The 16,123-nt window shown below is 40.8% G+C and overlaps 2 protein-coding genes across 2 annotated transcripts in view; one reads left to right on the top strand and one right to left on the bottom strand.

Moving 5' to 3' along the window:
- RAB3IP (RAB3A interacting protein) overlaps positions 1 to 16,123 on the bottom strand; it is a 140,521-nt gene that overhangs the window by 97,196 nt on the left and 27,202 nt on the right. The window lies entirely within an intron of this gene.
- Positions 1 to 16,123, top strand: part of BEST3 (bestrophin 3) — a 42,068-nt gene that overhangs the window by 12,396 nt on the left and 13,549 nt on the right. The window contains exons 4-8 of the mRNA XM_060656990.3: positions 3,653 to 3,807; positions 5,006 to 5,083; positions 5,479 to 5,631; positions 8,716 to 8,796; positions 10,348 to 10,499. Of these exons, the coding sequence (XP_060512973.2) occupies positions 3,653 to 3,807; positions 5,006 to 5,083; positions 5,479 to 5,631; positions 8,716 to 8,796; positions 10,348 to 10,499 (619 nt within the window). The remainder of the gene's footprint in view (positions 1 to 3,652; positions 3,808 to 5,005; positions 5,084 to 5,478; positions 5,632 to 8,715; positions 8,797 to 10,347; positions 10,500 to 16,123) is intronic.

Here is a 16,123-nt window from a genome sequence, read left to right as displayed (position 1 = left end):
AAAGGAGCAGGTCTCACTTACTCCACCAAACCACAATTCAAGTCGCAAGTAAACACTGTGTGCGTGTGTGTGTGTGTGTGTGTGTGTGTGTGTGTGTGTGTTACCTTGGTTTGAAATATTAAGGAGGTTTCCTGGGATAAGCAGTATGGAAATTGCCGAACAGAGCTGAACTGGCCAGAAAGCCAGAAGGAAAAGAGAGCAAGGAAGTTCTGGGCAGATACAACAGCAAGATGAAATAGTAACGCCAGGGGTGTGGACAGGGCCCGAGGGAGCACGGCATGAAGACTGACATATCAAGGTCATGGGGTTGTGTGAGGACCGGCCAGTTAACAGTGCTACCAAACTGTGGCGAATCAGTGCCTGTGGTTCACATAGTCCTAGAGATGAGGATTATGACCACATCCTGAAAAACATCACTGGCCTGTGGTGATAATGACCTGACGTGCTGATGAGGATAACCTTCCATTTCATAATAAATGTTCTTTCAATTGATTTAACCAACAGTCTATAGATTTCCTTTTGATGCCCGATACCTTGATTTTCAAAGAGAGGGTTTACTTTAGATGAGATGTGTGACCCTGCAGGGAATAACAAAAATCACCCTGCCTGTGCGCTCTTGCAGGACGCGTCAGTGTCATCGTCATTAGTGTCTTGTCATTCATCTTTCACGGAGCCTAGCAAAGCACTCAGTATGTTTGGGCTAAAAATTAAAAACCACCAGCTTTCCTTGCTCTACACGTCCCCTCCCAGTTGGTGGATGTGCTGTATGGGGGAGGACCTAACTCTAGCTTTAGTGCACGCGCTGAATAAACCCTCACTCGGCATATTGCATTCTGCTAAGCCAAAAAAAGAACTCACCAGCACAATTTGATCCATACTCCTGAATAAAAAATAACCAGAGGTAAAGTTATTCTTGGGTCAAATGACAGCGATTGCAGCCAGGATATAAATGGGGTAATTTTTGAAAATTGCAGTAGAAATCCCAAGAATAAAACTGCTAGACAATTGACATGAAATCTCCAAGAACAGGCTTCTAGGTAAAGGGTGACCCATTGCCTCAAATCTTTAAGTACAGAGCCAGGACAGGTCAAGTTTATTAACTTCTCATAATAAGGTTTACTCACGCTCTGCAAGTCTTTAAAAAGAAAAAAAAAAAAGCAGATTATCTGGATCATGCAAAAACTTGAGACGTACTGAGAAATAAGAAAAGAATGATCAGGCTCATTGTTATTTTGGACATCCGGAGAAAGTCCAATTCCTCAGGGATGGGCAGAACCACCACCCCCCTTCTAAGCTAACATAAATAACCTGAGTATTATCTAAAATGAGTCTCGTGTTGGTAAATATTGGCTTTGTAGTTGATACTCTGTTTACTTCAAATACTGAACAAATAGGATCTTCATTCGGTGGGGCAGTGATTTTCAAATATTGCGGTGTGCTAGAATTTGCGGCAGAGTTTGGTACATGTGTGACTGCCTGTATCCAATTCCATTAAGTCAATCAGGAAGATTTTACATGGATGCTGATGCCCGGATTCACTGTAGACCAATAGAATCAGAATCTCCAGGGATAAGGCCAAGACATTGGTATTTGCTAAAAGTACCCACATGAGACCCTAGGGTGAAGACCTGGGTTGAGAACTTCAGCACTACTGAGTCCGATTTAGTAGGAAAGGGTGGAGCCTCACCCTCTCCATGTGTAATAGATGTCACAAGTGACTCGGGTACCCATGATCTGTGGACCTTATTCTCAAAAACACTGACCTAGACCTAGGTATTTCCAAAGCTCCATGAACCAGAGCACATCTCACTTCTCCTTTGACTTCTTTTCTGTTATAGTAACACCTCTGAAATAAAACTACATGGTAAAGAGGGCAGATTAGTCGAAGCGGGATAATCAGATTCATAAATTGATTACAGATCATTAAAGATATTAACTGTGCTAAACTGGGGCAAAAGTGATTTTCATCTGAATGTGTTAGAATTTCATAAGCAAATGATTACATTCCTCCTGAGACAAAAGTCACTCAAAATCAATATCTAGCAAAACTCAGTTTTTGAAAAAAGCATTAGTTCAGAAAACATTATTTGTACTAAATCATAATTAACATTGAAAAGTCCACTTAAAAAGTCAAAGGAGTAAGTACAAGGATAGTCATGGCATCATTGTTTTTGATAACAAAAAAATTTAAACAATTTAAAGGTCTACTCAAAAGAGGACTAGTTAAAATATCGTATAGAATTAACTAGAATGCAGCCATCAAAAACAATGATGCCACTCTCTATACGTTAACAACAACAACAAAAAAGATCTCCAAGATATAAACAAAAAATAGAAGCAAATGGCAGATATGCATGTAGTAGAAAGCCATTTGCCTTCTTAAAAATCAAGCCTGTATAACTGGAAAGATACACAATAAATTCATTGTAGTGATTCCTTCAGAGAGGGAAACTGTGTGGCTGGGAAAATGAGACTTACTTTTCCTATTAATATTCTTTTGGCCCTTTTGGATTTCTGTACCATTTGAGTGATTCAATCAAATTTTTAAAAAAAATAAAAAGTCAAGTGCAAACTGTAAGCTTTTAAAGTATATATTTGTATGAATGAACCCTGGCACATAGTAGATATTCGGTAAATGTTTATTTCTTAAATAAACCTACTTAATTTCTCCTCTCAACTTTTTCAAATCTCTTCTTTCCTCGGTGTGCAGGTTGGAGGTCGGGTAGATAGCTAAAATTTCATAATATATTATGCCTTTGCACTTATCGAGTGCTAAGTATGTGCTAAGCATTATGCTAAGCTCTCGACATGTTTCCATCATCTCAGGTAATTCTACAACATCCCTGGGAAGTAGATATTATCATCTTCCTTTGGCACTTGGGAAAACTGAGGCTCAGAAAGGTCACTGGGAGCTCAGGCAAACTGTGTTGTACACACACATAAATAAAGATTATAAAAATTATACTTTCAAGGTATATGCAAACCGCTGTGGGGACTACGAAGACAGTATGCTCTTGGCCCTTCCCGTGGGTCTTGGCAGGCAAAACCTTTATGTATGGCATTACTACAATATAAGGCAACAGAGAGCACTGTGCAGGGAGCTTTGAAGGGGAGAAATTCCAGGGGAAGTAGAAGAAAGAAATCAAGGAAGGCTTCACAGAAGGGGTCCTGGTTGATCAGGACTGTGAAAGGAGTGAGCAGTCAGGAGGAAAAGTATGTGATTCACGGGTTCCATGCTATACTAAGTGTGTTGTATGTGGTAACACCTTTTACTTTTTTAATCCCAACATTTCTAAGTATCCTTGTTCCCAATTTTAGATGAATAAACCAAAACCTAGAGAAGAAACTTTCCCCAGATGTTCTAGTCCACATTTAATGTCACCTTACTTTCTACTGGCCATCTCTATGAGGGATTACCAACATGTCTTGCCTTATGTATTACTGATATAAAACTTGTGTGTGTGCACTCGCACAAACGCATTCCTTATCTCTAATACAAGCATAAACTACTTGAGGCAAGAACCATCATTTTATATATTTTTAATATTCCCCTCACTGTATGCTCACATACTAAGCATGAAAATATTTATGGTAATGTTATTAGTACTAAGCTAATTCTGTAAAATTGAGCTATCTTTATTTTGTGCTAAAGGTTTTATGACGGCAGATGAAAGAAAATTATTTGACCACCTCAAATCTCCTCATCTGAAATATTGGGTTCCATTCATCTGGTTTGGAAATCTTGCAGCTAAAGCCCGGAAGGAAGGTAGAATCAGAGACAGTGTTGATCTGCAATCACTGATGACTGTAAGTACGTCACAAACCATCCATAAGAGATGCTAATCAGAGACCAACAGGGACCTGGATGTAGCAGGTCAGACCAGGATGTGTCTGCTTTGTTCATGCCTGGTTCCAAAGGAACCGGAAAGACTGGGCTAGTATTAGAACCCTTAACATGCAGGACAGGGGTAGTATACAGGTTTTGACTCAGGTTGATTGGTAGTGGTTTCTTAGAAATTCTGTCTAAACAGAATTTGGCTTTGTCATGGGCTCTGTAAGAAAGTGTCCCTTAATTGATTAGCAACATCTGTCAAGGGCTCTGAATGACCTGGTGTCCACATGGCATATTTATCATCCCCCAGGATCCTAGAGTAAAATCTGGAGTAGAAATAAACCTGCCCAATCAGTTCCCCCAAACTAGAAGTTCCTGAGGTTAAGCCAACTTGTCAGATGCTCCAGGAAACAAAATTATGTTTTCATTAAACGAAATAACCCTGAATTCATCTGAGAAACACATTTATGGAAGGGCTAGATAGATATGCCCTATGACAGTCTCCTGCCTAGATTCGGCCAAAAGGAGTGAATGATATAAAAATAGCTCCCAAATTAACATAACTCTTTTTCCCAGGCTTATATAGTAATTTATGTGTGATAAAGGAGAAATCAGTAGATTCAAGTCCTTTCCATTCCAGACAGATATTTTCAGTCAATATGAGTGTGCTAAAGTCCTCATTTGTGGGGGAGAAAGGTTTAGGAGGTACTTCTTTTTTCCCCAAACTCTACAGTAAGCATGTTTTCAAAAGAAGTCGAGAAACAGACAAACAAACAAATCTGCTCTCCATATAAATTTACCAAAATGGATAGAAATTACTTATTTAAAATACTAACCCCTGCCTTCCCATCAACACTTTGGATCAATATACATGTTGGAAATCATGGATTCAATAGAGTAGGCGATAGTTCTATAAAGTCCTGATTTATTTTAATATTTTTTTTTAAATATCCATCTGTCTCCATCCTTTTTGCACTGTTGAATGGCGTTGATTGTCATTTTCAGGATTTTCCTTTTGGACTAGCCTTCAGAACCAATTACCAGCCTTACAAAGTCAGCCTTGTCCTTTTACAGACATGTTCATAAAAGACATGGCCACGTTATGAATCCCAGGAAATATTTATTGCCACACGCATCGTTTAGCAAACCATGTTTTATCTGTTTCTGGCTTAGGAAATGAACAGATACCGCTCTTGGTGCAGCCTCTTATTTGGTTATGACTGGGTTGGGATTCCGCTGGTTTATACCCAGGTATAAAATACTTTGCACGTGTGTTGTTTGTCCCCCCCCCCCAAGTTAGTTAGTTATTTATTTTGAAAGAGAGAGAGAGAGTGCAAGTGGGGAAGGGCAGAGAGAGAGAGAGAGAGAGAGAGAGAGAGAGGGAGAGAGAGAGTGGGACGGGCAGAGAGAGAGGGAGAGAAAGAATCCCAAACAGGCTCTGTACTGTCAGTGCAGAGCCCAATGCGGGGCTTGAACTCACGAACCATGAGATCATGACCTGAGCTGAAACCAAGAATTGGATGCTTAATCGACTGAGCCACCCAGGTGCCCCTGCATGTGGTTTTTAGCTACTTGCCCACTTAGGCACTCTGGCCTGCTGTGGGGGTCCAGCGCTGTGTTCTCACTCAGACTTCTCTCCGTTGCAGGTTGTCACTCTGGCTGTCTACACCTTCTTCTTTGCCTGCCTGATTGGACGCCAGTTTTTGGATCCCACCAAAGGCTACGCGGGGCATGACTTAGATCTTTACATTCCAATCTTCACTCTCCTACAGTTCTTCTTCTATGCAGGATGGCTCAAGGTAGCCCACCATCTCTGTGCCTGAGACCTGCTCTGTAATCTGTCATGTTCTGTCCTTTGCACCCTGGTCCTTTACTGAGTCACTCGCTCATGAGCGAGTCAAAGGTAGATTTAAGATTTAATCACTCAGAGATGTTATTACTTGTAAACTAGGGATTCAGGTGATGTGGTGAGTACCATATTGCAGCAATCTAAGCAAAGACGTTGCAGTAATACTCTTTTACGGCCAGTAATTTAAGTCTTTGTGTGCTCCCATTAGGATTATAATAATGTAATTAAAGTAATAACTGTGACTTCACTGATATTTTATGCCACAATAAGCCAGTAGGCAGAGTAAAAGAGGGTAAATAAGAAGCCTTGTGTATCAGAGTTAAGTATTCGTATTATATTATTTCTTGGTTCTGTTCAACTTTGTAAATAGTTAACTGTGATTCTCTGCAATCCCACTAGCTGTCCCCCATTAAATGCATCCCATTTTCAAAACCAGAACCAAGACTCAGAAAATGATTCAACAGAATCAAAACCAGAAACACCAGGATTTGTGACGACATTTGGTTTGCCAGGAAATTAAAAACAGGTCAGAGCAGTGAGGAGGACTTGTCCAGTCATGGGTGCAGAATTGTATCTGCTCCAACCCCCGCCCCTCCCTGCACCCCTTACCCTTCCCTGGATGCACAGGTAAATACCAGAGCCGGAGCCTGGTAGTGAATGGAACACACACACACACACACACACACACACAAAGACAATGGCTAAATCAAGGTAAATGAAATCTAATGACAGTTTGAAGATGAATAAAATCGAATTTTCAAACTTTTGACCTTTTGGCCAGCCACATGTTGACATGCACCGTGGAGGCCTTCCAGGCGGTGGCAACATTTTCCCTGCCACTGCCTTTACCTTCACTGGTTTGAATCTTAACCAAGAATGATAAATACGTTGTCATTTCAAAAAGTAAAAGCATGTCCTTTATAAATGGCAAAACCATTTTCAACCAGGTGATGGTAATTCTTAATTATTTTTACACATTTAAGACAGAGAAAGAGCAAGAGAGACTAATAGCTCTCCTCTCCCATTAGTGAAAAAAGTAGACTCGAGTTTTATAAACAATAAATCACTACAAATGGCCCAGGTGCCCAATCATTCTAGTCTTTTATTGCCCTTTCCCCTGAGTTGTGCTAAGCTTCTTATTCTTTGCTTTGTGTCTACGTGAGGTGTTGGACCAGCCTGTTAGGAACAGTTAGCAGTTCCTGCCTTGGGAAATGCCCTCTAAAATATTGTTGGGACGAGCACCAGGTGTAGTATGTAAACGCTGAATCATGGGAATCTACTCCCAAACTGAAAAGCACACTGTAGTTTAGCCAACTTGACAATAAATTATATTTTTAAAAATAATAAATAAAATATTAACTTTCCTTTCCTTTATAAAATATTTTTAAAGGCAAAATATGAAAATACCACATTAGCTCCTTTAAGAGATAGACAGTCCTAGGAGAAGTGTTTTCCCACTCAATGGATTATATCTCAATTTCTAAGCAGCTGTTTTATCTTGTCCATTCCAATATTTATAAATATTTTCAAAGTGTAAAAATCCCATCTTAACCTTATAAACAGTATATTAGTTACCTGCTGGAAATGAAGCCTCCAAAAGAGTAAAGGATATTTTTTGAGAAAATCAATTCTGAAACATAGGTATCATTTTGAAAGTTAAATGTAGACTCTCATACTATATGCAGGACTGATCCCATAAAAGTGAAATTCTGGTTATAACAAAAATATTTTCCAGGCCTCTTCAGTGGCCCACTTAGGGAAAATCTCAGGCAAGGAAGGATAGACAGGCCCTGGAAAGGACTTTGACGTGGATGTCGCTGTGAGGCTGACTGATTCTGGGCTCAGGCCCTGCCCAGTCTGGGGAAGTGGGGCGACGTATCTCTCTAAGTTGACGGTTCTCAACTCCATCCACATACTAAAATCTCTCGGGAGTTTCACCAGGTGCTGATATCTCAGCTCAACCTCACACCCATTTAATTAGAATCTCTAAGGGAGGAACCCAGGCATCAAGTTCTTTTAAAGCCTTCCTGGTGACTTTGATCTTCAACCAAGGTTGAGAACAACTGCTCTAAGTGGTTAGTGGTTAGACTTAAGTCCTAAAAAATAAGTAGGCAGAATTTCTACAAAATGGTCTCAAAACATAGAAATTCAACTAATCAATGGTGTCTTTATTTTATACACTTTTTTCCCATTTAGACCGAATGTAAAATCTCTCTCTCTCTCTCTCTCACACACACACACACACACTAGATAATAAAAACCAAGAGATTTAAAAAGAATAATAAAGGAGTCATATTTGACATATAAATCTCTTATCAAGAAGGCTATTCAATGCCAGAACATGGTTAAGATCATTTCATATTGACCAACTATTAGAAAATATACGGTAAGACGCTGCCTCAACTTTTCATAGTGGGGAAAATTGACCCACCGGATAAAAGTAAATCCTTTAGAGTAAAACAAAGTGAGACAAATTCCAGCTTCATAACACCCCCCCCCCCCGCCCCCGCTCTCTGACTTTTCATTCAACAGTTGGATCCAATAATTGTGAAAACTCCTTGACTTAATTTTCTTTCATTGTGGTCTACATCTCCAGTGTTTTCCCTTCCTCATGGTTACATTTTGTCTCATCACTTGGGCCCTTGTAAGTTCCTTAAGCCCCCAGGCTACGTCGCCCTGGACGTGCCGCAAACGGTGCCTTGCACCTTATGTGTGCTCCTTCGACATTCACGGGTTTGAGGTGTACCCGAACATCGATCATTTGGCTCCTACATGGCACAACTTCTCCTGAAGGGCCTGTGCTGTCACCAGCTGAACAGACAGGTCCGCTGGAGAGCAAACCCACGCAGGTGCCTCGCTCGTGGTCTGAGAGCAGTGTCGCTTGCCGGTAAACATCGGTGTCTGTGGAACCACCCACTCCCCTCTGGGCTTCATATTATGAAAGTGGCAAAGGGCATCACCTCCGTCACCTTTAGCTTGCATTCCTAGTTTTCACAAGCATCACGATGGACCTATTCTATGTTCTCCACCGCAGGTAGCTGAGCAGCTTATCAACCCTTTTGGAGAAGATGATGATGATTTTGAAACCAACTGGTGCATTGACAGAAATCTGCAGGTTAGAGGAGCTTTTCCTTCCTTTACAAACATGAATAATGAATCATTTGTGACGTTTCAGATCTGAACAGACTCTGACGGCAGGCCCCTGAACTTCAGAGCTGCAGCCACAAAAGAAAGAGGTTTGGCTTTTCAGTATCTTGCCTCAGCTCCTTTTGGAACTTCACAGGTCCTGGGTCTCAGTTGCAGTGAAGTTTAGTCCCTTGTAAATAGAATTTATTTTTATTTTTATTTTTATTTAAATCCAAGTTAGTTAACATATAGCGTAGTTTGGGAGAACTTAGTGTTTCGTCACTTACATACAACACCCAGTGCTCATCATAATAAGTGCCTTCCTTAATGCCCATCACCCATTTAGCCCACCCCCTCCCCACTCCCCTCCCCTCCAGCAACCCTCAGTTTGTTCTCCGTATTTAAGAGTCTCTTATGGTTTGCCTCCCTCTCTGTTTTTATCTTATTTTTCCTCCCCTTCCCCTAAGTAGAATTTCAAGCCCGTTTTCTTTGTAAGTTTATTAACTTTACACAGCCTCTTCCATCATACTGCAGAGCAATGTTTTAATTCATTCTTTAATCTGGTTTCTGTTGCCACCCAAGTGAGATTAGCAGGGACAGACAATGGCAGCCAGAAGTGATCTGGTGTGAGTTCCCAAATCCATGTCATGAAGTTCCCTGCAGTCAGATGTCCAAGCAGATGGACACTGGAAACGTGGGCCATACCAGCCTATGTCCCAAATCTGACAGAACTAAACCTAATGGACCCCAGGACCCTTACCCCCAAAGCATTATTCCAGAGAGGTTTTTCTTAAAGAATCAGCATGAGAGCATTTTCCTTCCAGGCAGGACTCTCCTCAGACCATTCTCTGTCCTCACAGATAAGGAAAGAACTTCAACTTGGCTACTTGCTTCAGGCCCTTGCTCAGTTCTTAAGCAGGTTCAAATGTTTCACTATGTTTCACTGTTGGTTCACAAACTGGCCGCATACCTAGAGGGCTGGGAGAGATGGAAGAAGGAAGCCCAACTTGGATCCTCTGTCTCCCTCTCTCTCTACTCCTCCCCCTCTCGTGTTCTCTCAAAAATAAATAAACATTAAAAATGATTTTAAAAAGAAATGACATCAAGTATAAGTATGTTTATGGAATCAATGGAATGGGATATTAAGAATCTTCTCCTTCCTATGATATCTGGAATTATAAGGTTGCTGTAAGGATAGCCACTAGACAATACAGTAACTTTGAACCAAGAAGGAAAAGGAGTCTCTCCTGCCTCCTAGTAAAATGTAGCTAGCTCCATTCTGGGCATGTGGCTTGATAAACCAAGTCTGGGCAGTTTTATAGCCCCACTTAACCCCCATTGCCAAGTGCCCTCACGCAATAAACATGTGCAAGTCTCTGCAACGGTCCTGGTTACAGCAAATATGAACAACGGACATTTGTGTATTTACTCTCTCAGACTGCTCTATCCTGCTGCAAATCCCATCCACCCATTGGAGCTTACTCTCTGTCTTTATACAATCCACATCCAAATTATTCTAACAATAAAACAATGATTTTAGGTCTCTCTTTTAGCTGTGGATGAAATGCACATGAGCTTACCCAAGATGAAGAAGGACATTTACTGGGATGATTCTGCTGCTCGACCACCTTATACACTGGCAGCCGCTGACTACTGCATACCCTCCTTTCTGGGGTCAACAGTTGAAATGGGGTAAGTGCATTTTTTTTAATCATCAATATTTAGAAAATAAGTTGGTCACTGTTCTGATTTTTTATGCTCTGGTCTTGAACTCACTTTCATGACAACTCTCAATTGGTAACATCTTATTTCAGATTTTCAGGTATAATTAATATGCCCGAGGAAGTTTGAGAGCAAAGAGACTATAGCTTCTGGTTTAAATGTGGTGTGTGTGTACATGCAGGCATGTGTATTTGGGGGTAATTTGCATTTTACCTTGTTTTTATACCACAGAAAACTTTTCCAATAGTTGTGAAATTATCCTCTTTTTTCCTTCCGATTTGAAAAGTAGTTTATTCAATTATATAATCATTTATTACTTAAGATGTTCATAACTGAATGTATTTCCAACAAGTGTTTATGAGGCATATACCACATGCAGGCACTGTGTTAGACTACTTGGAGACAAGCAAATCCTAAGGAATGAGATAAGTTTTCTCTAAGATTTTAATTCAACTATGTTTAGTAGACAAGTCAGTCTCTGTTCTGTGGTTTTAACATAACAATCTGTCCCTATGTACTTAGCTTTAAATAAATGGGCTGAGGCCTGAAGTAACTCATGCACACTTCTCGAATAATTTTATTAAATCTGATAATGTATTTGATTTTGGAGAAATGTGTGAATGTGGGGGAAGTTTAAGTATTTTTGCTCAAGGCAGATGCCACAGTTTCCAAGTAACTTAAAGAGAAGACTGTGGACAAATTTAGAAAAATAAGGAGAACCCCCTTAAAAAAGAGGAAAACTTTTGCAGGATTTTTCTTACAACTTGTGACAAAATTGTGGTTTGCTGTTGAGACCAGCTCTCGGCAGATTTGTGAGGCAAGTTCATGTCCTGTAGTTGCTACCTGGGACCTTCTTTCCTCTCTCCCACAGTGTTCAGCCCTCCTGTTTCCCAACCACGAGGATATCCAGCTTCAGCCCTATTCCCACAAGGCTTCACTCTTGGCTGAATGTCTCTTAATCCTAACAGGTCTTCAAGACCCAAAGGAAAAGATGACCAAGTAGAATTTCAGGAGTGGGGTCAAATGATGAGATGATTTAGGAGCCAGGAGGTTTGCCTGTTGTCTTCAAAACATACCTGATAGAAGGTTGCACACCCCAGGCTAGGCTTGCCTTGGCTTCCAGATGGCCCGACAAGCCTGGATTCTCCTGGGCATCCCAACCCCAGCTGGTTGCTCAGTCTCCACAAAGAGCAATTCACTGTTGTTCGCCCTTCTCGGCAGTTTGTGGTGGCAGTTTCATGGGTTTTGAAATCCTTCTCAATTTTAAAAATTAATAGATGCTTTTCTGTGGATTTGTTCTTGGATAACTCAACAGGCTTTAACCTTTCTCTCCCTTCCCATCGCTGATTAATGCACAGAATTGAAGGTCTAATTTGTAAGAGAAAAGAGACGAGCACATTTGATAGGGCTGGAGAATCATCGTGGTATCACTGTTGGGACTGTAAGTGCCCTTGTGCTCCATTTCTATCATCCAGTTAGTTGTTTTTGCAGGATGGTTACAATGACAGTTTTTGTTTGGTCTCAAGATTTTCATTTTGGCCTACATATTCATCCCAAGCATCATAATATTACATTCTTCTGTGTCCATGTTCTTTAGAAATTATTAAAATATCTATTTCTATTTCTAAATATAGAGACACAGAATTAGGGATTTTATAAGACCTCGAAGAAAATATCTACCCCAATTATTGAGAATATTAAATGAGATTGGAAACATCAAAACACTCTACATGTAACCATAGAGCATTGTTAATATTGACTCATGTAAGTACCCTATTTGTGGATGTCAAAATGACTAAAGATTAAAGAAAGATTAAACAAATCTAAGCTATTTTTCATATTAAGCTAGCACTGGAAATTTGGAACAGAGAAAAAATTCTTGAGAGAAAACTGGGAGATGTGATATTTAAGAATGCAGCAAAAAGTTTTTAGTTATCAGAGAGAATTCCTCTAATTAAGACAGCCTATTTACTAGCATGATGGGAACGGCCACAGGCAAAGGCCAGAGTCTATTAGGGGAGGTTTCTGGGAGGCATTTAATTGGACTCTGGAACCAAATGATCAAAGAAACAATTAGGCAAAAGTTCACTCGATCTTGATTTTCTGCATGAATGAGGACCATTCAAAGGGAACCTCACAGTCCAGGAAAAGTCGCTACAGGAATGCAGGCTTTTGGAGTATTCACAGAAATGCCCACTGTTGATTCTTTCCAGGACTGTGCTGTTACACAAGTTGTTTCTGCTCGCCTGTGTTGGAAAACCAACTCCAGCTAACTTAAGCAAAAAGGGGTTTCTTGGGTCACATCTGGAGACTAGCCTAGCTTTGGGTGTGGCTAATTTCAGAGGCTCAAGATATGTCACCAGGACTCACTATTGCCCTCTCTATCTCTTCAGTTCAGCTTTTCTCTCCACTGGCTCAGGTTTCAGACAGGCAAAACAGCAAGATGGCAGCCAGCAGCTTTACAACCTATCCTCTCAGCAAATCCTGTGGCAAGAACATGACTCTTAAAACTAAAGTACTGAATTAACTGGCTGGGCTTGGCGAACGTGCCCATTCTTGAACAGGGAAGCACAATATTTTGATTAGCTGAGGCCTGTTCACATGTCCATCTTTGGACCAAGGGGCATGTGTCAGCCCCAAGCAACCATAGGGAGGAGGTGAGGTCTTAAGAAAATTAGAATGGTACTACCAGGAATAGGTGAATGGTTTGCTAGGCTGAAAGCAATGATTGTCCTCTAAACTCATAAAAGATCACTCCCTAAGAATTTCACTGTTCACTCACCAAATACAAAGTTAATATCAAGTGAGCCATCTGACGAAGGCTCAGGGGAAAAGGGAAGGTGATATTGTTGATGATGACTGAGTCAATGAGCCCTTTGCATTAGGATAAAGACCGGGTGTCAAAGTACTACGGATTCAAGTGTTTCAGAAAAGTGTTTGCTGCTTGATGAGCATATAAAATCCTTTCCTGGTTGAGTAAGTTTTTAATTTTCTTATTCTATTTAGGATGTACGTTGCTAGCATATTTAATTCAGAAATCAAATTTCCCTTACCTTTTCACATCAACGTTTCAAGCTTATGATCACAATTCCCATGACCCAGAAATTCTAAAATCAAGGCAATGCCCTTCAATAACTGAACAAAAGTACTATCCAAGAGAAACCTGAGAAATTACTCTGCCTCCTATTTTCTTTTATATTCAGGAGACTACTCATTTCCACATAAAAAGGAAAGTCCTTAGGAGGGCCTGAGTGGCTCAGTTGGTTAAACATCCAACTTAGGCTCAGGTCAGGATCTTGTAGTTCACCAGTTTGAGCCCCCCTATCTGGCTCTCTGCTCTCAGTAGAAGCCTACTGTCCCCCAACTCTTCCCCTCCCCTACTCTGCCCGTCCCCCACGGCGTGCAGGCTCTCTCTCTCTCTCTCCCCCCTCTCCCTCTTTCTAAAGTAAATAAAAATTTAAAAGAAAAAAGAAAACTCCTTAGAGATGATTCCTCTGTTCTCTATATTCAGGGACATATTCAAAATATCGTCATATTTTCTACACATTTACCAAATGTACATTAGTGAAATAAAGTAAGATTCTCCCCATATTTTTATCTCAAATACAAATTTAAAATATCACGTTTTTCCTCGTATCTTCACATATAGAATGAACTCATCCATTTATTCAGGCAAATTTTCTTTCAGGGCCTGGTATACGATAGGTTCTATTTCAAATGCTAGGCATAGGCGAAAAAACAAAAACAAAAACAAAACAAATACCTCTTCAGCTCACTGACACAAGGAGACATGTTCTAGTACCATGTGGTAAACCCAGCAATAGAGAAACGCTCAGTCTTATGGGAATAAAAGAAAGGTATGTTTGACCCAGCGTGGTGAATGAGAGACGGCTTCTTGGAGCTGAGGAGTCCAATGTGCATCTTTAAGACTAAATTAGGAGCTAGCACAGAAATAGGAGGAGGAGATTCAGCAAAGGGTAAATTCCAAGCCAATATGAGCACAAACAGCAAGGAATGACAGTGTATGTAAAGTAACAGTTTTTTTTTAATTTCGGCTTTATTGAAGTATAATCGACATAAAAATTATGAGGTATTTAAAGTATACACTGCGGTGATCTGCTGTTTTAATTAAGGTGTCTTTTCATTATCCTTACTGTTGGAGACACTATTAACCAAGATGAAGAGGTCACCCACAAGCAGAGGGAAGAGTTTTCTGTAAGATGCGTGTGAAGAAAACACGCCCAAGCCCTGAAATGCAAATGACTCTTCTTTGGACAATAGCAAACACTTACACCTAACATACTAAACTTTACCAAAACAAACCTAGAATGTTTAAACTCAAGCCAGCATTGCTGAAAACAAATTTCTTTTTTTTTATGTTTATTCATTTTGAGAGAGAAAAAGTACAAGTGGGAGGGGAGCAGAGAGAGAGACGGAGACAGAGAATCCCAAGCAGGCTCTGCACAAATTAGTGCAGAGCCTGACACGGGGCTCAAACCCACAAACCACGAGGTCATGACCTGAGCCGAAATCCAAAGCCGGATGCTTAACCAACTGAGCCACCCAGGTGCCCCAAATTTGTTTTTATTCTTATTTATTTATTTTAATTTTTTTTAACATTTTATTTATTTTTGAGACAGGGAGAGACAGAGCATGAACGGGGGAGGGTCAGAGAGAGGGAGACACAGAATCTGAAACAGGCTCCAGGTTCCGAGCAGTCAGCACAGAGCCCGACGCGGGGCTCGAACTCACAGACAGTGAGATGGTGACCTGAGCCGAAGTCGGACGCTTAACCGACTGAGCCACCCAGGCGCCCCCCAAATTTGTTTTTAAAACAAACAGAAAGTGGGGCGCCTGGGTGGCTCAGTCGGTTAAGCGTCCGACTTCAGCTCAGGTCACGATCTCACGGTTCATGGGTTCAAGCCCTGCATCCGGCTCTGCTGACAGCTCAGAGCCTGGAGCCTGCTTCAGATTCTGTGTCTCTCTCTCTCTCTGACCCTCCCCCGTTCATGCTCTGAATCTGTCTCAAAAATAAATAAACATTTAAAAACAAACAAACAAACAAACAAAAAGTAAGATCCAGGGCTAGCCCATCACAGCTAGCCAGAGGTAGAATGCTATTCACATGACAGCACCATGGGTCACTCCAAAACTCGTTCTTTTTTAAATACTTAGGATTATCCATTAGCACAAGTGTATAAGTCTCTGAGGAATGGAACACAAGGAAATTAAAGTCCTAAAGTCTCATAACTCCCTTTAATCCTATCTCGAAAATCAAAACCCCCAAGAGCGAAGAAGCAATAACCCCTTAAGGGCATTGGGAAAACCCCACTGAAACATCTATCCATAGCAGCTAAAGGATTCCAAATCCTGGAGAAGAGAGGCAGTAGCTGCTTATGAAATGGATCACTGACATGTGCACACATGGACGTGTGCTCGCTCTAAGGGTCCTGCTGATGTAGAAGAGTGCTCTCAGCCCGTGGACTTGCTGCGATACCCTTTAATGAACACCGCTTTACTGGGCTTTCTGCTGTCATTCAAATATGTCGCAACTTCCTCACACTTAGAGTGGTCTTAAGGAATGGATCTATGAA

The sequence above is a fragment of the Panthera onca genome, chromosome B4 (genome assembly GCF_046562875.1).
Source record: "Panthera onca isolate mPanOnc1 chromosome B4, mPanOnc1 haplotype 2, whole genome shotgun sequence".
In the NCBI taxonomy this organism is placed as follows: Eukaryota; Metazoa; Chordata; class Mammalia; order Carnivora; family Felidae; genus Panthera; species Panthera onca.
This window is presented reverse-complemented; position numbering and strand designations above follow the sequence as displayed.